Consider the following 20,968-nt stretch of genomic DNA (forward strand, 5'->3'; position numbering starts at 1 on the left):
CCTCCCACCCTCCCTATTCCAAACCTCTAGGTGGTCACAAACCACCGAGCTGGTCTCCCTGTGCTATACGGCTGCTTCCCACTAGCTAGCTATTTTACATTTGGTAGTGTATATATGTCCATGCCACTCTCTCACTTTGTCACCGCTTACCCTTCCCCCTCCCCATATCCTCAAGTCCATTCTCTAGTAGGTTTGTGTCTTTATTCCCCTCTTGCCCTTAGGTTCATTATGACCTTTTTTTTTCTTTTTCTTAGATTCTATATATATGTGTTAGCATACGGTATTTGTTTTTCTCTTTCTGACTTACTTCACTCTGTATGACAGACTCTAGGTCCATCCACCTCACTACAAATAACTCAATTTCATTTCTTTTTATGGCTCAGTAATATTCCATTGTATATATGTGCCACATCTTCTTTATCCATTCATCTGTTGATGGACACAGGTTGCTTTCATGTCCTGGCTATTGTAAATAGAGCTGCAATGAATATTTTGGTACATGGCTCTTTTTGAATTATGGTTTTCTCAGGGTATATGCCCAGTAGTAGGATTGCTGTGTCGTATGGTAATTCTACTTTTAGTTTTTTAAGGAAATTCCATACTGTTCTCCATAGTGGCTGTATCAATTTACATTCCCACCAACAGTGCAAGAGTGTTCCCTTTTCTCCACACCCTCTTCAGCATTTATTGTTTGTAGATTTTTTGATGATGGCCATTCTGACTGGTGTGAGATGATATCTCATTGTAGTTTTGATTTGCATTTCTCTAATGATTAATGATGTTGAGCATTCTTTCATGTGCTTCTTGGCCATCTGTATGTCTTCTCTGGAGAAATGTCTGTTTAGGTCTTCTGCCCATTTTTGGATTGGGTTGTTTGTTTTTTTAATATTGAGCTGCATGAACTGCTTGTAAATTTTGGAGATTAATCCTTTGTCAGTTGCTTCATTTGCAAATATTTTCTCCCATTCTGAGGGCTGTCTTTTGGTCTTGTTTATGATTTCCTTTGCTGTGCAAAAGGTTTTAAGTTTCATTAGGTCCCATTTCTTTATTTTTGTTTTTCTTTCCATTTCTCTAGGAGGTGGGTCAAAAAGGATCTTGCTGTGATTTATGTCATAGAGTGTTCTGCCTATGTTTTCCTTTAAAAGTTTGATAGTGTCTGGCCTTACATTTAGGTCTTTAATCCATTTTGAGTTTATTTTTGTGTATGGTGTTAGGGAGTGTTCTAATTTCATACTTTTACATGTCCCTGTCCAGTTTTCCCAGTACCACGTATTGAAGAGGCTGTCTTTTCTCCACTGTATATTCTTGCCTCCTTTATCAAAGATAAGGTGTCCATATGTGCGTGGGTTTATCTCTGGGCTTTCTATCCTGTTCCATTGATCTATATTTCTGTTTTTGTGCCCGTACCATACTGTCTTGATTACTGTAGCAATGTAGTATAGTCTGAAGTCAGGGAGCCTGATTTCTCCAGCTCTGTTTTTCTTTCTCAAGATTGCTTTGGCTATTCGCGGTCTTTTGTGTTTCCATACAAATTGTGAAATTTTTTGTTCTAGTTCTGTGAAAAATGCCAGTGGTAGTTTGATAGGGGTTGCATTGAATCTGTAGATTGCTTTGGGTAGTAGAGTCATTTTCACAATGTTGATTCTCCAATCCAAGAACATGGTATATTTCTCCATCTATTTGTATCATCTTTAATTTCTTTCATCAGTGTCTTACAGTTTTCTGCATACAGGTCTTTTGTCTCCTTAGGTAGGTTTATTTCTAGATATTTTATTCTTTTTGTTGCAGTGGTAAGTGGGAGTGATTTCTTAATTTCACCTTCAGATTTTTCATCATTAGTGTATAGGAATGCCAGAAATTTCTGTGCATTAATTTTGTATCCTGCTACTTTACCAAATTCATTGATTAACTCTAGTAGTTTTCTGGTATCATCTTTAGGATCCTCTATGTATAGTATCATGTCATCTGCAAACAGTGACAGCTTTACTTCTTCTTTTCCAATTTGGATTCCTTTTATTTCTTTTTCTTCTCTGATTGCTGTGGCTAAAACTTCCAAAACTATGTTGAATAATAGTGGTAAGAGTGAGCAACCTTGTCTTGTTCCTGATCTTAGTGGAAATGGTTTCAGTTTTTCACCATTGAGAATGATGTTGACTGTGGGTTCGTCATATATGGCCTTTATTATGTTGAGGAAAGTTCCCTCTATGCCTACTTTCTGCAGGGTTTTATCATAAATCGGTGTTGAATTTTGTCGAAAGCTTTCTCTGCATTATTGAGATGATCATATGGTTTTTCTCCTTCAGTTTGTTAATATGGTGTATCACGTTGACTGATTTGAGTATATTGAAGAATCCTTGCATTCCTGGAATAAACCCCACTTGATCATGGTGTATGATCCTTTCAATGTGCTGTTGGATACTGTTTGCTAGTATTTTGTTGAGGATTTTTGCATCTATGTTCATCAGTGATATTGGCCTGTAGTTTTCTTTCTTTGTGACATCTTTGTATGGTTTTGGTATCAGGGTGCTGGTGGCCTCGTAGAATGAGTTTGGGAGTGTTCCTCCCTCTGCGATATTTTGGAAGAGTTTGAGAAGGATAGGTGTTAACTCTTCTCTAAATGTTTGATAGAATTCACCTGTGAAGCCATCTGGTCCTGGACTTTTGTTTGTTGGGATATTTTTAATCACAGTTTCAATTTCAGTGCTTGTGATTGGTCTGTTCATATTTTCTATATCTTCCTGGTTCAGTCTCGGCAGGTTGTGCATTTCTAAAGAATTTGTCCATTTCTTCCAGATTGTCCATTTTACTGGCATAGTGTTGCTTGTAGTAATCTCTCATGATCCTTTGTTTTTCTGCACTGTTAGTTGTTACTTCTCCTTTTTCATTTCTAATTCTATTGATTTGAGTCTTCTCCCTTTCTTTTTTGATGAGTCTGGCTAATGGTTTATCATCTCAAAGAACCAGCTTTTAGTTTTATTGATCTTTGCTATCATTTCCTTCATTTCTTTTTCATTTATTTTTGATCTGATCTTTATGATTTCTTTCCTTCTGCTAACCTTGGGGTATTTTTGTTCTTCTTTCTCTAATTGCTTTTGGTGCAAGGTTAGGTTGTTTATTTGAGGTGTTTCCTGCTTCTTAAGGTAGGATTGTATTGCTGTAAACTTCCCTTTTAGAACTACTTTTGCTGCATCCCATAGGTTTGGGTCATTGTGTTTTCATTGTCATTTGTTTCTAAGTATTTTCTGATTTCCTCTTTGATTTCTTCAGTGATCTCTTGGTTATTAAGTAGTGTATTGTTTAGCCTCCATGTGTTTGTATTTTTTACAGATCTTTTCCTGTAATTGATATCTAGTCTCATAGCATTGTGGTCGGAAAAGATACTTGAAACAATTTCAATTTTCTTAAGTTTACAAAGGCTTGATTTGTGACCCAAGATATGATCTATCCTGGAGAATGTTCCATGAGCACTTGAGAAAAATGTGTATTCTGTTGTTTTTGGCTGGAATGTCCTATAAATATCAATTAAGTCCGTCTTGTTTAATGTATCATTTAAAGCTTGTGTTTCCTTATTTATTTTCATTTTGGAAGATCTGTCCATTGGTGAAAGTGAGGTGTTAAAGTCCCCTACTATGAGTGTGTTACTGTCGATTTCCCCTTTTATGGCTGTTAGTATTTGCCTTATGTATCGAGGTGCTTCTATGTTGGGTGCATAAATATTTATAATTGTTATATCTTCTTCTTGGATCGATCCCTTGATCATTAAGTAGTGTCCTTCTTTGTCTCTTGTAATAGTCTTTACTTTAAAGTCTATTTTGTCTGATATTGGAATTGGTACTTCAGCTTTCTTTTGATTTCCATTTGCATGGAATACCTTTTTCCATCCCCTCACTTTCTGTCTGTAATTGTCCCTAGGTCTGAAGTGGGTCTCTTGGAGACAGCATATATATGGGTCTTGTTTCTGTATCCATTCAGCCTGTCTGTGTCTTTTGGTGGGAGCATTTAATCCATTTACATTTAAGGTAATTATCAATATGTATGTTCCTATTCCCATTTTCTTAATTGTTTTGGGTTTGCTTGTGTAGGTCTTTTCCTTCTCTTGTGTTTCTTGCCTAGAGAAGTTCTTTTAACATTTGTTGTAAAGCTGGTTTGGTGGTGCTGAACTCTCAGCTTTTGCTTGTCTGTAAAGGTTTTAATTTCTCCATCAAATCTGAATGAGATCCTTGCTGGGTAGAGTAATCTTGGTTGTAGGTTTTTCTCCTTCATCACTTTAAATATGTCCTGCCACTCCCTTCTGCCTTGCAGAGTTTCTGCTGACAGATCAGCTGTTAACCTTATGGGGATTCCCTTGTTTGTTATTTGTTGTCTTTCCCTTGCTGCTTTTAATATGTTTCCTTTGTATTTAATTTTTGACAGTTTGATTAATATGTGTCTTTGCGTGTTTCTCCTTGGATTTATCCTGTATGGGACTCTCTGTCCTTCCTGGACTTGATTAACTATTTCCTTTCCCATATTAGGGAAGTTTTCAACTATAATCTCTTCAAATATTTTCTCAGTCCCTTTCTTTTTCTCTTCTTCTTCTGGGACCCCTATAATTCGAATGTTGGTGCATTAAATGTTGTCCCAGAGGTCTCTGAGACTGTCCTCAGTTCTTTTCATTCTTTTTTCTTTATTCTGCTCTGCAGTAATTATTTCCACTATTTTATCTTCCACGTCACTTATCTGTTCTTCTGCCTCAGTTATTCTGCTATTGATCCCTTCTAGAGTATCTTTAATGTCATTTATTGTGTTCTTCATCATTGCCTGTTTCCTCTTTAGTTCTTCTAGGTCCTTGTTAAATGTTTCTTGCATTTTTTCTATTTTATTTCCAAGATTTTTGATCATCTTTACTATCGTTATTCTGAATTCTTTTTCAGGTAGACTGCCTATTTCCTCTTCGTTTGTTAGGTCTGGTGGGTTTTTACCTTGCTCCTTCATCTGCTGTGTGTTTTCTGTCTTCTCATTTTGATTATCTTACTGTGTTTGTGGTCTCCTTTTCACAGGCTGCAGGTTCGTATTTCCCGTTGTTTTTGGTGTCTGTCCCCAGTGGCTAAGGTTGGTTCAGTAGGTTGTGTAGGCTTCCTGGTGGAGGGGACTAGTGCCTGTGTTCTGGTGGATGAGGCTGGATCTTGTATTTCTTGTAGGCAGGTCCACGTCAGGTAGTGTGTTTTGGGGTGTCTGTGGCCTTATTATGATTTTAGGCAGCCTCTCTGCTAATTGATGGGGCTGTGTTTCTGTCTTGCTAGTTGTTTTGCATAGGGTGTACAGCACTGTAGCTTGCTGGTCGTTGAGTGAAGTTGGGTGTTGGTGTTGAGATGGAGATCTCTGGGAGATTTTCGCTGTTTGATATTACGTGGAGCTGGGAGGTCTCTTGTGGACCAGTGTCCTGAAGTTGGCTCTCCCACCGCAGAGGCACAGCAGTGACTCCTGGCTGGAGCACCAAGAGCCTTTCATCCACACGGTTCAGAACAAAAGGGAGAAAAAATAGAAAGAACGAAAGAAAGAGGATAAAATAAAATAAAATAAAGTAGGATAAAATAAAATAACATTATTAAAAAAAAAAGAATGGAGGGACAGAATCCTAGGACAAATGGTGAAAGCAAAGCTATACAGACAAAATCTCATCCAGAAGCATACACATACACACTGACAAAAAGAGGAAAAGGGGAAAAAATAATATATTTTGTTCCCAAAGTCCACCTCCTCAATTTGGGATGATTTGTTGTCTATTCAGGTATTCCACAGATGCAGGGTACATCAAGTTGATTGTGGAGATTTAATCTGCTGCTTCTGAGGCTGCTGGGAGAGATTTCCCTTTCTCTTCTTTGTTCGCACAGCTCCTGGGGTTCAGCTTTAGTTCTGGCCCCGCCTCTGCATGTAGGTCGCCTGACGGGGTTAAAGGAGCAGCTGATTTGGGGGCTCTGGCTCACTCAGGCTGGGGGGAGGGAGGGGTATGGATGCAGGGCGAGCCTGCGGAGGCAGAGGCCAGCGTGACATTGCACCAGCCTGAGGCGCGCCGTGCATTCTCCCGGGGAAGTTGTCCCTGGATCACAGGACCCTGGCAGTGGCGGGCTGCACAGGCTCCTGGGAGGGGAGGTGGGGATAGTGACCTGTTTTTGCTCACAGCCTTCTTGGTGGCGGCAGCAGCAGCCTTAGCGTCTCATGCCCGTCTCTGGGGTCCGCGCTGATAGCCGCGGCCTGCGCCCGTCTCTGGAGCTCCTTTAAGCGGCACTCTTAATCCCCTCTCCTCGCGCACCAGGAACGAAGAGGGAAGAAAAAGTCTCTTTTCTCTTCGGCAGCTCCAGACTTTCCCGGACTCCTTCCCGGCTAGCTGTGGCGCACTAGCCCCCAGCCCCCGCCCGACCCGGCGGGTGAGCATACAAGCCTCTCGGGCTGGTGAGTGCTGGTCGGCACCGATCCTCTATGCAGGAATTTCTCCACTTTGCCGTCTGCACCCCTGTTGCTGTGCTCTCCTCCGCGGCCCCGAAGCTTCCCCCCTCCCCCACCCACCATCTCTGCCCGCGAAGGGGCTTCCTAGTGTGTGGAAACCTTTCCTCCTTCACAGCTCCCTCCCACTGGTGCAGTTCCGTCCCTATTCTTTTGTCTCTGTTTTTTCTTTTTTCTTTTGCCCTACCCAGGTATGTGGGGAGTTTCTTGCCTTTTGGGGAGTCTGAGGTCTTCTGCCAGCGTTCAGTAGGTGTTCTGTAGGAGCATTTCCACGTGTAGATGTATTTCTGATGTATCTGTGGGGAGGAAGGTGATTTCCGCATCTTACTCTTCCGCCATCTTCTCCTGGTCCCCCTTTCAGGTATATTTCTTAAGCTCTTTTGTCTCCTTCAAAGCTTTCTTTGATATATGGAATTGGAGGAAAGGGAAAATGGAGAGAGAGAGAAAAAATTAAAATGTATTTTAAATAATTTAATTCAAAGGGACCTACGTTCTAAACCCTTAACACCAATGTTTTGGGCCATTTAGATATTTGGGCTCTCTACTGGTGCCTTTTCAAGAGAATGCTCTGTGGATTGCTGGTTTGGAAAGGTGGGTAGGAATTGGAGATGTCAAAGAGAGTAGCCTTGTAATTCAGCTGGTTGTTAGGTGAAGCATCAAAGAAAATTGAATTTTAGGAAGAGAGACACACATCTCAGGTTGCCAGTGCCAGTTTGTGCTTGCTATCCCAGCATAATTATTAATAGTGCCATATTTGATTCTCAAGTGTCCTGTGTGGAATGGCTGCCCTCCTTTTAGGTCATGCAGAGTGGAGAATATTGGCGTGATGAATGGGAAAGATGAAGAGGGCTCAAGGGAGAGTTATGAGGGTAAATTCTGTGCAGGGTTTCCTTAAAAGGCTTCTCATGCTTTCTGAAATGCCTCACAGACTTTCCTCTGACGCACTTCTCATCATCAGTTTATTTTTCTTTGATGCAGTTCTTACGGGGCCAGTGTGTCTCAGCACGGCCTGGATTTCTGTTAGACTCGTGGGCAGCAGTGCTGCATCCATGTGTGATTCAAACCTGAACAGATTGGCTGTGAATGGGGTGATAAGAATAGAGAGAAGCACATAGCAGTAGACCAAACTTCCTGTGTACCCGCCTTTGAATACTGTTTCACTGTCTGAAATAGCATTCATCTTTTGGCTGGGATCATTTATTCCCTCTGGAATTAAGCAATGACATTGGCAGCAAAAGAAACTATTTTGGGAAGGAGATGTGGGAGGAATTTTGCTATGTACGACAGGCTGGGCAGAAGTACCTTTCATGCTTTTGAGGACCGCACTGTTCATTAGTGCCCTGGTAAAGAGAAACTGACAACTTTCCGATAATCCCAAATGTAATGAATGTTGAGGTGAATGCATACACACTGTCATCTATGAAGATTAGCAAAGATTGAGTTTAGATGCTTCAACTTAATTCTCCTACATGGCAGAAAGAGAACTTTTCTTTGGAGATTAGCCTCTAATGCATATGCTTTTGAGAAGCGGTAAAATATAACATCTTGTTCCTGTCCCCTTCCTCACATACGCCCTTGCAGTTGTCTTTGCATATTCACATGCAGACTTTTCTAGATTGTTGGAGTTTAAAATAAGGCAATGAATGCTGTGTGTCCCTCCCTCCTTCCCCACAAAGCTGAGGTGGGTAGGGCTTGGCAGCTGGTAGCGGTTACAGAGATAAATAAGCATCAGGGCTCCTGGATGGACAGGGTACAGAAGCAGCTGGGATGAGGCTGTGCGCCCGAGTGCCTTCTGTGGGACGAGGCCATGAGGATGGAGCTGCAGCTGGAGTCCAGAAGTTCAGGCAGTGAAAGGGAGGTGGGGCTTATAAGAACCCGTTTAATAGTCCTTTTGATCAAGCTGTTGCATATTTGGGGTGGGGAGTATACTTTAGAGGACAGATGAAAGTCATTTCATGCTGTTTTGTCATTTAATGAATGTATTTAATGAAAACCAGGGAATTATGTTAGTCTGTTCCTATTTGACTTTTCTATTTGATACTCTTCCGCTAATAAAGAGAACTACCTTCAGAATTTTGTTTTTACAATTTTTCTGCAATTAGATATTAAAAACAGCAGCCCAGGTCTGCTTAACACTTTTCTATTTTGTTACTGATAACCACTTTGGAAAACGTTTTTCTTTTCTTTTTTTTTAAATTAATTTTTATTGGAGTATAGTTGTGTTACAATGTTGTGTTAGCTTCTACTGCACAACAAAATGAATCAGTCATATATATACATATATCCCCTCCCTTTTGGATTTCCCTCCTGTTTAGGTTGGAAAACATTTTTCTATGGAAGGCTTTTGAATTCTCTTTTCAATGTGGTAGATGTAATAACCAAAGAAGTTTTTTGCTATTTTATTATTTTTTTTCACTTTGGCAGTTGGGCTAATATGAAAGGTGAAGATGTTGAGATTCCCCACTCCAAAGAGTGCTGTCTAGGTTTATGATAAGCATTTTGTAAACTATATCCCCTTGTTCACAAATGTATAGTGAGTTTACTTAAAGTCAAAAATCATAAATACCTACGTGTTTTACATGCGGAACTTGGTGAAGTGTCAGTTAGTGGTACCATTATAGACATCAATGGCCTTATATTAATTTTTTTTAGACAAATAAACTATCATTTTATTTTCCAGCTAAATGATTCAAACATTTAATGATCTCAGAATTTGAAATATGTTGCTCTCTTTCTATCTGGACGTGACATTAAATGTTCTTCATCTTCTTGTGACATTCTCTTTTTTTAAAAACCATTTCAATTTTTCATTTGAGAAATTGGTGGGAAAGACCTTTATATGGTGACAAGACATAAAAAATAGTTTTAAAAAATTTGAAGCATTTCAAGAAAAAAATTGAAGACCTAGTTATTATGCCTTTCAAATTAAGCCTTTTCTAAAGTAGCATTTGCCTTTTGTGTGTCTAAAAAGTAGAATGATATTTCTATAGGAAGTTAGAGAATTAATTTTTTTAAATAGTTTTTAAAAAAATTTATTTATTTTAGGCTGTGTTGGGTCTTCGTTGCAGCATGCTGGCTTTTTCTGTGGTTGCGTTGAGCAGGGGCTACTCTTCGTTCGTTGTGGAGCATGGGCTCTAGGTGCATGGGCTTCAGTAGTTGTGGCACACGGGCTCCAAAGCGCAGGCTCATTAGTGTGGCGCACTGGCTTAGTTGCTCTGCGGCATGTGGGATCTTCCCAGACCACGGCTTGAACCCGTGTCCCCTGCATTGGCACGTGGATTTTTAACCACAACGCCACCAGGGAAGCCCTAGAGAATTAATTTTAAACTCAAATATTAAGTCTACAGTGATGAAAGAGCTAGATATTGTTGAAGGTGGATAGTAGAGGGAGGGAAGAGGATGAAGATTTTAAAAAGGAGATTAAACAAAAACATTTGAAGTGTTTGGAGAATTGATAAATCAAGAAAGGTCTCACTGGGCTTCCCTGGTGACGCAGTGGTTGAGAGTCTGCCTGCTGATGCAGGGGACACGGGTTCGTGCCCTGGTCCGGGAAGATCCCACATGCCGCAGAGCGGCTGGGCCCATGAGCCATGGCCACTGAGCCTGCGTGTCCGGAGCCTGTGCTCCGCAACGGGAGAGGCCACAACAGTGAGAGGCCCGTGTACCGCAAAAAAAAAAAAAAAAAAAAAAGAAAGGTCTCACTGAGTGCTAGTATGTTCTAGGATCAGCACTGGGATATAAAAATAAAGAATTGAATTTGAGAGGAAAATCAGGCATTGTTAACCTAGGTTTCATCTGGATTTATAAATGGGTTCATCAAAGGTGACGAAAAACATCACCAGCCAAGTATCTGTGGGATTATGTGTGGGTTGAATTCACCAGGGGTCCCAGCCTCTTCTGTCTTTTTATTCGGAGTTGTCTCCTCACAAACTCACTGACCTTCCCTCCTCTGTGTTCTAGGAGAGACAGCGTCTGGAGACCATCCTCAGTCTCTGTGCTGAGTACACAAAGCCTGACAGTCACGTGTCCACTGGCACCACCGTGGCAGATGTACAGAAAATCAATAAGGAACTGGAGAAGCTGCAGCTCTCTGACGAGGAGTCCGTGTTTGAAGAAGCCCTGGTGAGCCCTGACACCAGATACAGGTGCCACCAGAAAAGCTCTCTCCACGATGCAGACCTGGCAGGCTTCGGGAGCCTCAGTCAGAGTAGCACCAGCTTCCTTTCCCTCAGGAGCTCCAGGAATGATGAACTGATCAGGGACCTCACCAGGACTCCCCCACCGCCCTCCTCTGCCTTTCTGAAAGCTTCCAGCGAGTCCGCTTATCTAAGTATCCTACCAAAGGTAAAGCCGGCCACACACAGAGATTAAATTTAGGACCTGGACCATGCATCTGCACTGGCCTAGACACTAGAGGTTTTATCCTGCTTGTTTTCCAAAATGTTTTCAGTGAAGCTTCAATTTAAGAGGTAATTAGCTAAGCAAGGTGCAGCAAATTAGGGTGTTTACTATAAAGTAACAAATTTATACTCTAGAAAATGTAGCAGTACAGAAAAGTATAAAGAAAAACAATTTCTCTTCTCCCTGCCCCCTCCAGTTGTACACCCGAGAGAGAAAAACACACAGTGTCTTACATGTCTTCCCAATATCTCTGTGCATATATGGCCATGTATTATAAGCATAGACATACATATATACAAGTATAGTGTTCTGTACGATTTTTTTTTCCCTCACTGAATGTCTGGAGCATCTTTGCATATTACTATACACAGTTCTGCCTCATTCTTTGGTTGACTAGTATTTTATTGTTTGGAAATCCTATTTAAATTGTTTCCAGTATTTTATCAACAAAATATATATGCAACAAATATTCTGGAAAATACATATTAGCACAATTGTGCAAATGTGTCTGTAGGATCACTTACTAAAAGTGGAATTGGTAGGTCAAAGAGTTTGTATATTATTCATTTTAATCAATATTCCCAAATTATACTCTCAAAAGAATGTGTATTTCCAGATGACACTGAGTAAGAGTTTATCCATGCACCTTGTTATTCGTACACTTGCCAAAGTTATATATTATCAAAAATTTTTAATATGCTAAGTTAATGATGTTTTAATTTTCTTGCCTTTATGCATAAAATTGGACATCTTTTCATATTTTTAGTTGTTCATTTGTATTTTGAGACACTCATGTTCTTCACCCATTTTTTTTGTCTTTAGGACACCTTTATTTATTATTTATTTAACTTTTAAAAATTAAAGTATTGTTGATTTCCAATATTATATTAGTTTCAGGTGTACAAAATAGTGATTCAATATTTTTATAGAGGGCTTCCCTGGTGGCACAGTGGTTGAGAATCTGCCTGCTAATGCAGGGGACACGGGTTCGAGCCCTGGTCTGGGAGGATCCCACATGCCGCGGAGCAACTAGGCCCGTGAGCCACAACTACTGAGCCTGCGCGTCTGGAGCCTGTGCTCCGCAACAAGAGAGGCCGCGATAGTGAGAGGCCTGCACACCGCGATGAAGAGTGGCCCCCGCTCGCCACAACTAGAGAAAGCCCTCGCACAGAAACGAAGACCCAACAGAGCAAAAATAAAAAAAAATAAATTAATAAAAAAAATATTTTTATAGATTGTACTCCATTTAAAGTTGTTATAAAATATTGGCAGTATTCCCTGCATTGGACAATCTATCCTTAGATCTTATTTATTTTATACATAGTTGTTTGTACCTCTTAATCCCCGACCCCTGTCTTACCCCTCTTCCATCCCTTTCCCCGTTGGTAACCACTAGCTTGTTCTCTATATCTGTTAGTCTGTTTCTGTTTTGTTACATTTGTTTGGTATTTTTATTTTAGGTTCCACATGTAAGTGCTAATATACAGCATTTGTCTTTCTCTGACTTACTTATTTCCCTAAGCATGATATCCTCCAGGTCCATCTATGTTGTTGCAGATGGGAAAATTTCATTCTTTTTTATGACCGAATAGTATTTCATTGCCTATATATACCACATCCTCTTTATCAATTCATTTGTTGTTGGACACTTAGGTTGCTTCCATTTCTTGGCTATTGTAAATAATGCTGCTATGAACATTGGGGTGCATATATCTTTTCAAACTACTGTTTTTTGTTTTCTTCAGATATATATTCAGGATTGGAGCTGCTGGATCATATGGTAGTTCTGTTTTTAGCTTTTTTGGGGAACCTCCATACTGTTTTCCATAGTGACTCTACCAGTTTACATTCTCACCAACAGTGTATTAGGGTTCTCTTTGCTCCACATTCTTCCCAATACTTGTTATTTGTGGACTTTTTGTTGTTTTCTGACAGGTGTGAGGTGATATCTCACTGTGGTTATGATTTGCATTTTTCTGATGACTAGCAATGTTGAGCATATTTGAGCATATTTTCATGTGCCTGTTTGCCATCTGTATGTCTTTTTTGAAAAAATGTCTATTTAGGTCTTCTGCCCATTTTTTAATTGAGTTGTTTTTCTGATATTGACTTATATGAGCTGTATATTTTGAATATTAACTCCTTATTGGTCATATCATTGCAAATATTTTCTCCCATTCAGTAGGTTGTCTTTTCATTTTGTTGATGGTTTCTTTTGCTGTGCAAAAGCTTTTAAGTTTAATTAGGTCCCATTTTGGGGGCGGTGGGGGAATCCAATTAAATTTTGGTGGAGACTTTAGGGTTTTGTGTATATTGTCATGTCATCTGCAAATAGTGACAGTTTAACTTATTCTGTTCCAACTTGGATGCCTTTTTATTTCTTTTTCTTGTCTGCTTGCTGTGGTTAGGGCTTCTAATACTATGTTAAATAGATGTTCTGTGAGTGGGCATCCTTGTCTTGTTCCTGATTGTAGAGGAAAATCTTTCAACTTTTCACGATTGAGTATGTTAGCTGTGTGTTTGTCATAAACGGCCTTTATTATGTTGAGATCTGTTCCCTTTGTATCAGCTTTGATGAGAGTTTATCATGAATACATGTTGAATTTTTGTCAAATTCTTTTTCTGTGTCTATTGAGATGATAATATGATTTTTATCCTTTGTTTTGTTACCGTGGTATATCACATTGGTTGATTTGCAGATATTGAACCATCTTTGCATCACTGGAATAAATCCTACTTGATTATGGTGTGTAGTTATTGCCATTTTCTTACTTATTTACTGGTTGTTATTGTAGTTCTGCTTTTTTCTCTTCTTTTAGTTTGTTCCCTTGTGGTCTGATGATTTTCTTTAGTAGTATGCTTGTGTTCTTTTCTCTTTAGTTTTTGTGTATCTATTGTAGACTTTTGATTTGTGGTTACCATGGTGTTCATGTATTGACCTATAGCTATATCTACTTGTTTTAAACTGATAATCACTTAAGTTCAAACACATTCTAAAAGATCTACATTTTTACTCCCTTTCCCCATGTTTTGTGTTTTTGTTGCCATATTTTACATCTTCATGCATATCCCTTAACTGTTTATTGTAGTTATAGTTGATTTTACAATCTATGTCTTTCAGTCTTCATGCTCACTTATTTAAGTGACTGATCCACAGCCTCTACTGTATATTTGCCTATACCTGTGGGATTTTTCCTTTCTTATAAATTCTCGCTTCTTGTTGTAGCCTTTTCTTTTCCACTTAAAGAGACCTTTTTCTTTTAGGGTCACTTTAGTATTGATGAACTTTTAGTTTTTGCTTGTCAGAGAAATTCATCTTTCCTTCAATTCTGAATGATAACCTTGTTGGATAGAGTATCCTAGGTTGCAGGTTTTTCCCTTTCAAGATTTTGAATATATCATGTTGCTTCCTTCTGGCCTGCAAAGTTCCCGCAGAAAAGTCAGCTGATAGCCTTATAGGGATTCCCTTGTACGTGACTCTGTTTTTCTTTTGCTGCCTTTAAAATTCTCTTTTTATCTCTAGCCTTTGCCATTTTAATTATGATATGTCTCAATGTGGGTCTCTTTAGGTTCATTTGTTTGGGACTACCTGTGCTTCCTGTACTAGAAATCTGTTTCCTTCTTCAACTTCAGGAACTTTTCAGCCATAATTTCATCAAATACATTTTCTATCCCTTTCTGTCTCTTTTCACCCTCTGGGACCCCTATAATGTGAATGTTATAACACTTGATGTTGTCCCAGAGGTCCCTTATCATTTTTTAAAATTCGTTTTTCTTTTTGCTGTTCTGATTGGGTGATTTCATTATTCTCTCTTCCAGATTGCTTATGTGTTCTTCTGTATCACCTAATCTGCTATTAATTCCTTCTAGTGTATTTTCCATTTCAGTTATTGTATTTTTGAGCTCCGTTTGGTTTTTCTTTTTCTTTTTTTAATATTTTCTGGTTCCTTGTTAAAATTCTTCCTGTGTTCATCAAATTTTTTTTTTTTTTTTTTTTTTTTTTTGTGGTACGCGGGCCTCTCACTGCTGTGGCCTCTCCCGTTGCGGAGCACAGGCTCCGGATGCGCAAGGCTCAGCGGCCATGGCTCACGGACCCAGCCACTCCGCGGCATGTGGGATCCTCCCAGACCGGGACACGAACCCGTGTCCCCTGCATCGGCAGGCGGACTCCCAACCACTGCGCCACCAGGGAAGCCCCAAATTTTTTTTTAACCAAGTTTAGTTAGCATTCTTATTACTAATGCTCTGAACCCTTTATCTGGTAAGTTATTTATCTCTGTTTCATTAGGGTTTTCTTCAGGTTTATTTCTCTGATCTTTCATTTGAAACAATTTCTTCTGTCTTCCCATTTTGTTTAACTTTCTCTTTCTCTATGAAATTAGGTGAAATAGTTACCTTTCCCTGTCTTGAAGGAGTACCCTTGCATGGGAGGGTCCCTGTGCAGTTTGCATGTACCCAGTGGCTTTGGTGGGAAAGCTGAATCTGAAGTGAGCATGGGTCACATCTTCTCCTGGGGTGTGCAGGCAGCTATCACCTTGGTGAGAGGTAGGGCTGGAGATGGAGGGACTAGAGCCAGAGCCAGATGCAAGCTGGCTTCTCCTATGCTCAGTGGCTGTCACAGCCCTATCTGGGTGTGATCAGAGCTCAAGGTGATGGAACAGAAGCCCTGAGGGTCAGGTCCAAGCTGGTTCATTTCCTTTAAGTGTTCACTGCCCCCAACCCCCTAAAGCACCTCTGTCCTAGTAGAGAGCTGCATAGGAGCAAGAGCAGCTGGATCAGGCACTTGCTGTAGACAGGAGCAGTTGTGGGAAATCAGCCAGAGCCCCACACAGTTTTAAATCTGCTTCCTCCCCCTTGTTCCCTAGAGTAGGCAAGCATGTGCACCTGCTCTTTATGAGCAGAGTCTCGGCTTCTTACAACCCTCCTCTAAGTCCCACTGATCTTCAAACCAGCTAAGGGGACTTGTCTTCCTTGTGTTGGACCCCAGGGCTGGTGTGCCCAATATGTGGTTCAAACCCCTAACTCTGCAGGGAGGATCTCTGAACCCATCATATCTCCCTTCTCCTCTGTGTCCTGCTAAATGTGTGGGTCTTGCCTGATTGCTTCTACACTCTTCCTACCCGATGCCATGTGGATCTTTACAGCCTTGTTTGTAGAAGAGCCTTTCTTGAAGACTCCTGTTTGTGTCCAGCAAGAGTTGCTCCACATTTAGATGTATTCTTTTATTTTTTATTGGAGTAAAATTACTTCACAGTGTTGTGTCAGTTTCTGCTACAAAATGAAACAAATCAGCTACATGCATACCTACATCCCCTCCCTCTTGGACCTCCCTCCCATCCCTTCATCCCACCCATCTATAGGTAATCACAGAGCACCAAGCTGAGCTCCCCGCTCTATACAGCAGGTTCCCACTAGCTAGCTATTTTACACATGATAGTGTATTTATGTCAAACCTAATCTCCCAGTTTGTCCCACCCTCCCCATCCCCTTCAGTGTCCACATGTCCGTTCTCTACATCTACGTCTCTATTCCTGCCCTGCAAATAGGTTCATCAATACCATTTTTCTAGATTCCACATATATGTGTTAATATACGATATTTGTTATTCTCTTTCTGGCTTATTTCACTCTGTATGACAGACTCTAGGTCCACCACATCTCTATAAATGACCCAATTTTGTTCCTTTTCATGGCTGAGTAATATTCCATTCCATCTTTATCCATTCATCTACCGATTGACATTTAGGTTGCTTCCATGTCCTGACTATTGTAAATAGTGCTGCAATGAACATTGGGGTACATGTATCCTTTTGAATTAGCTTTTTCAGGGTATATTCCCAGTAGTGGGATTGCTAGGTCATGTGGTAGTTCTATTTTTAGTTTTTTAAGGAACTTCCATACTGTTCTCCAGTGGCTGTTTCAATTTACATTCCCACCAACAGTGCAAAAGGGTTCACTTTACTCCATACCCTCTCCAGCATTTGTTGTTTGTAGATTTTCTGATGATACCCATTCTAACCAGTGTGAGGTGATACCTCATTGTAGTTTCAATTTGCATTTCTCTGATAATTAGTGATGTTGAGCATCTTTTCATATGCCTCTTGGCCATCTGTATATCTTTTTTGGTGAAATGTCTATTTAGGTCTTCTGCCCATTTTTTAATTAGGTTGTTTGGTTTTTTTTGATATTGAGCTCCATGAGTTGTTTGTATATTTTGGAGATTAATCCTTTGTCCATTGCTTCATTTGCAAATATTCTCTCCCATTCTGAGGGTTGTCTTTTCGTCTTGTTTATGGTTTCCTTTGCTGTGAAAAAGCTTTTAAGTTTCATTAGGTCCCATTTGTTTATTTTTGTTTTATTTTCATTACTCTAGGAGGTGGGTCAAAAAAGATCCTTCTGTGGTTTATGTCAAAGAGCATTCTGCCTATGTTTTCCACTAAGAGTTTTATAGTGTCTGGTCTTACATTTAGGTCTTTAATCCATTTGGAGTTTATTTTTGTGTATGGTATTAGGCAGTGTTCTAGTTTCATTCTTTTACATGTAGCTGTCCAGTTTTCTAAGCACCACTTATTGAAGAGGCTGTTTTTCTCCATTGTATGTTCTTGCCTCCTTTGTCATAAATTAGGTGACCATATTTGTGTGGCTTTATCTCTGGGCTTTCTATCCTGTACCATTGATCTATATTTCTGTTTTTGTGCCAGTACCATACTGTGTTGATTACTGTAGGTTTGTAATACAGTTTGAAGTCAGGGAGCCTGATTCCTCCAGCTGCATTTTTCTTTCTCAAGATTGCTTTGGCTATTCGGGGTCTTTTGTGTTTCCATACAAATTGTAACACTTTTTGTTCTAATTCTGTGAAGAATGCCATTGGTGTTTTGATTGGGATTTCATTGAATATGTAGATTGCTTTGAGTAGTATAGTCATTTTCACAATGTTGATTCTTCCAATCCAAGAACATGGTATATATCTCCATCTGTTTATATCATCTTTGATTTCTTTCATCAGTGTTTTATAGTTTTCTGAGTACAAGTCTTTTGCCTCCTTAGGCAGGTTTATTCCTAGGTATTTTATGCTTTTTGTTGAGATGGTAAATAAGATTGTTTCCTTAATTTGTCTTTCTGGGTTTTTTTTGTTAGTGTATAGGAATGCCAGAGATTTCTGTACATTAATTTTGTATCCTGCAACTTTACCAAATTCATAGATTAGTTCTAGTAGTTTTCTAGTGGCATCTTTAGGATTTTCTATGTATAATATCATGTCATCTGCAAACAGTGACAGTTTTACTTCTTTTCCAGTTTGTATTCCTTTTAGTTCTTTTTCTTCTCTGATTGCCATGGCTAAGACTTCCAAAACTATGTTGAATAAAAGTGGTGAGAGTGACCATCCTTGTCTTGTTCCTGATCTTAATGGAAATGCTTTCAGTTTTTAACCATTGAGAATGATGTTTGCTTTGGGTGTGTCATATATGACTTTTATTATGTTGAGGTAGGTTCCCTCTATGCCCATTTTCTGGAGAATTTTTATCATAAATTGGTGTTGAATTTTGTCAAAAGCTTTTTCTGAATCTATTGAGATGATCATATGGTTTTTATTCCTTAATTTGTTAATATGGTGTTTCACACTGATTGATTTGCGTATATTGAAGAATCCTTGCATTCCTGGGATAAATCCCACTTGATCATGGTGTATGAGTCTTTCAATGTGTTGTTGGATTCTGTTTGGTAGTATTTTGTTCAGGATTTTTGTATCTGTGTTCATCAGTGATATTGGTCTGAAATTTTCTTTTTTTGTGATACCTTTGTCTGGTTTTGGTATAAGAGTGATGGTGGCCTCATAGAACGAATTTGGGAGTGTTCCTCCCTCAGCAATTTTTTGGAAGAGTTTGAGAAGGATAGGTGTTAGCTCTTCTCTAAATGTGTGATGGAATTTGCCTGTGAAGCTATCTGGTCCTGGACTTTTGTTTGTTGGGAGATTTTTAGTTACAGTTGCAATTTCATTACTTGTGATAGGTCTGTTTATATTTTCTAATTCTTCCAGGTTCAGTCTTCGAAAATTGTACCTTTCCAAGAGTTTGTCCTTTTCCTTGTGGTTGTCCATTTTATTGTCCATTTTATTGGCATAGAGTTGTTTGTAGTAGTCTCTTGTAATCCTTTGTATTTCTACAGTGTCAGTTGTGATTTCTCCCTTTTCATTTCTAATTTTATTGATTTGAGTCCTCTCCCTTTATTTCATGATGTGTCTGACTAAAGGTTTATCAATTTTGTTTATCTTCTCAAAGAACCAACTTTTAGTTTTATTGATCTTTGCTATTGTTTTCTTTGTTTCTATTTCATTTATTTCTGCTTTGATCTTTATGATTTCTTGCCTTCTACTGACTTTGGGGTTTCTTTGTTCTTCTTTCTCTAGTTGCTTTAGGTGTAAGGTTAGATTGTTTATTTGAGATTTTTCTTGCTTCTTAAGGTGAGATTGAATGGCTATAAACGTCCCTCTTAGAACTGCTTTTGCTGCGTCACATAGGTTTTGGGTCATCATGATTTTGTTGTCATTTGTTTCTATGTATTTTTTAATGTCTTCTTTGATTTCTTCAGCGATCTCTTGCTTATTTAGTAGAGCACTGTTAGCCTCCATGTATTTGTGTTTTTTACAGTTTTTTTCCTCTAATTGATTTCCAATCTCATAGCACTGTGGTCAGAAAAGATGCTTGATATGATTTCAATTTTCTTAAATTTTCCAAGGCTTGATTTGTGACTCAAGATGTGATCTATCCTTGAGTATGTTCTGTGTGCACTTGAGAAGAAAGTGTATTCTGTTTTTTGCAGATGGAGTGTCTTATAAATATTGATTAAACCTATCTGGTCTATTGTGTCTTTAAAGCTTGTGTTTCCTTTCATTTTCTGTTTTGATGTTCTGTCTATTGGTGTAAGTGAGGTATTAAAGTCCCCTACTATTACTGTGTTACTGTCAATTTCCCCTTTTACGGCTGTTAGTATTTGCCTTATGTATTGAGGTGCTCCTATGTTGGATACATAAATATATATAATTGTTATGTCTTCTTCTTGTAGTGATCCCTTGATCATTAAGTAGTGTCCTTCTTTGTCTCTTGTAATAGTCTTTATTTTAAAGTCTATTTTGTCTGATATGAGAATTGCTACTCCAGCTTTCTTATGATTTCCATTTGCATGGAATATCTTTTTCCATCCCCTCACTTTCAGTCTGTAAGTGTCCCTAGGTTTGAAGTGGGTCTCTTGTAGACAGCATATATATGGGTCTTGTTTTTGTATCCATTCATCCAGTCTGTGTCTTTTGTTTGGAGCATTTAATCCATTTACATTCAAGGTTATTATCGATAGTATGTTCCTATTACCATTTTCTTAATTGTTTTGGGTTTGTTTCTGTGGGTCTTTTTCTTCTCTTGTGTTTCCTGCCTAGAGAAGTTCCTTTAGCATTTGGTGTAAAGCTGGTTTTGTGGTGCTGAATTCTCTTAGCTTTTGCTTGTCTGAAAAGCTTTTGATTTCTCCATCGAATCTGAATGAGATCTTTGCTGGGTAGAGTCATCTGGGATGTAGGTTTTTCTCTTTCATCACTTAAAGTATATCCTGCCACTTCCTTCTGGCCTGCAGAGTTTCTGCTGAAAAATCAGCTGATAACCTTATGAGGATTCCTTTGTTATTTTTTGCTTTTCCCTTGATGTTTTTAATATTTTTTCTTTGAATTTAATTTTTTTTGTTTGATTAATATGTGTCTTGATATTTTTCTCCTAGGGTTTATCCTGTATGGGACTCTCTGTGCTTCCTGGAGTTGGTTGACTATTTCCTTTCCCATGTTAGGGAAGTTTTCCACTATAATCTCTTCAAATATTTTCTCAGACCCTTTCTTTTTCTCTTCTTCTTCTGGGACCCTATAATTTGAATGTTGGTGCATTAAATGTTGTCCCAGAGGTCTCTGAGATTGTCTTCAATTCTTTTCATTCTTTTTTTCTTTATTCTGCTCCTCAGCAGTTATTTCCAGCAGTTTGTCTTCCAGTTCACTTATTCGTTTTTCTGCCTCAGTTATTCTGTTATTGATTCCTTCTAGTGTATTTTTC

At 39.0% G+C, this 20,968-nt stretch overlaps 1 protein-coding gene across 19 annotated transcripts in view; it reads left to right on the top strand.

Moving 5' to 3' along the window:
• PHLDB2 (pleckstrin homology like domain family B member 2) overlaps positions 1-20,968 on the top strand; it is a 130,749-nt gene that overhangs the window by 50,270 nt on the left and 59,511 nt on the right. For 18 of the 19 annotated variants that reach the window (XM_081234071.1, XM_081234072.1, XM_081234073.1 and 15 more), the window contains one exon: positions 10,444-10,827. In XM_081234071.1, coding sequence (XP_081090197.1) covers positions 10,444-10,827 — 384 coding nt within the window. The remainder of the gene's footprint in view (positions 1-10,443; positions 10,828-20,968) is intronic. The other variant, XM_081234066.1, reaches the window with a different exon arrangement.

This window comes from Mesoplodon bidens, assembly GCF_964165515.1.
Source record: "Mesoplodon bidens genome assembly, chromosome: 5".
NCBI lineage: Eukaryota > Metazoa > Chordata > Mammalia > Artiodactyla > Ziphiidae > Mesoplodon > Mesoplodon bidens.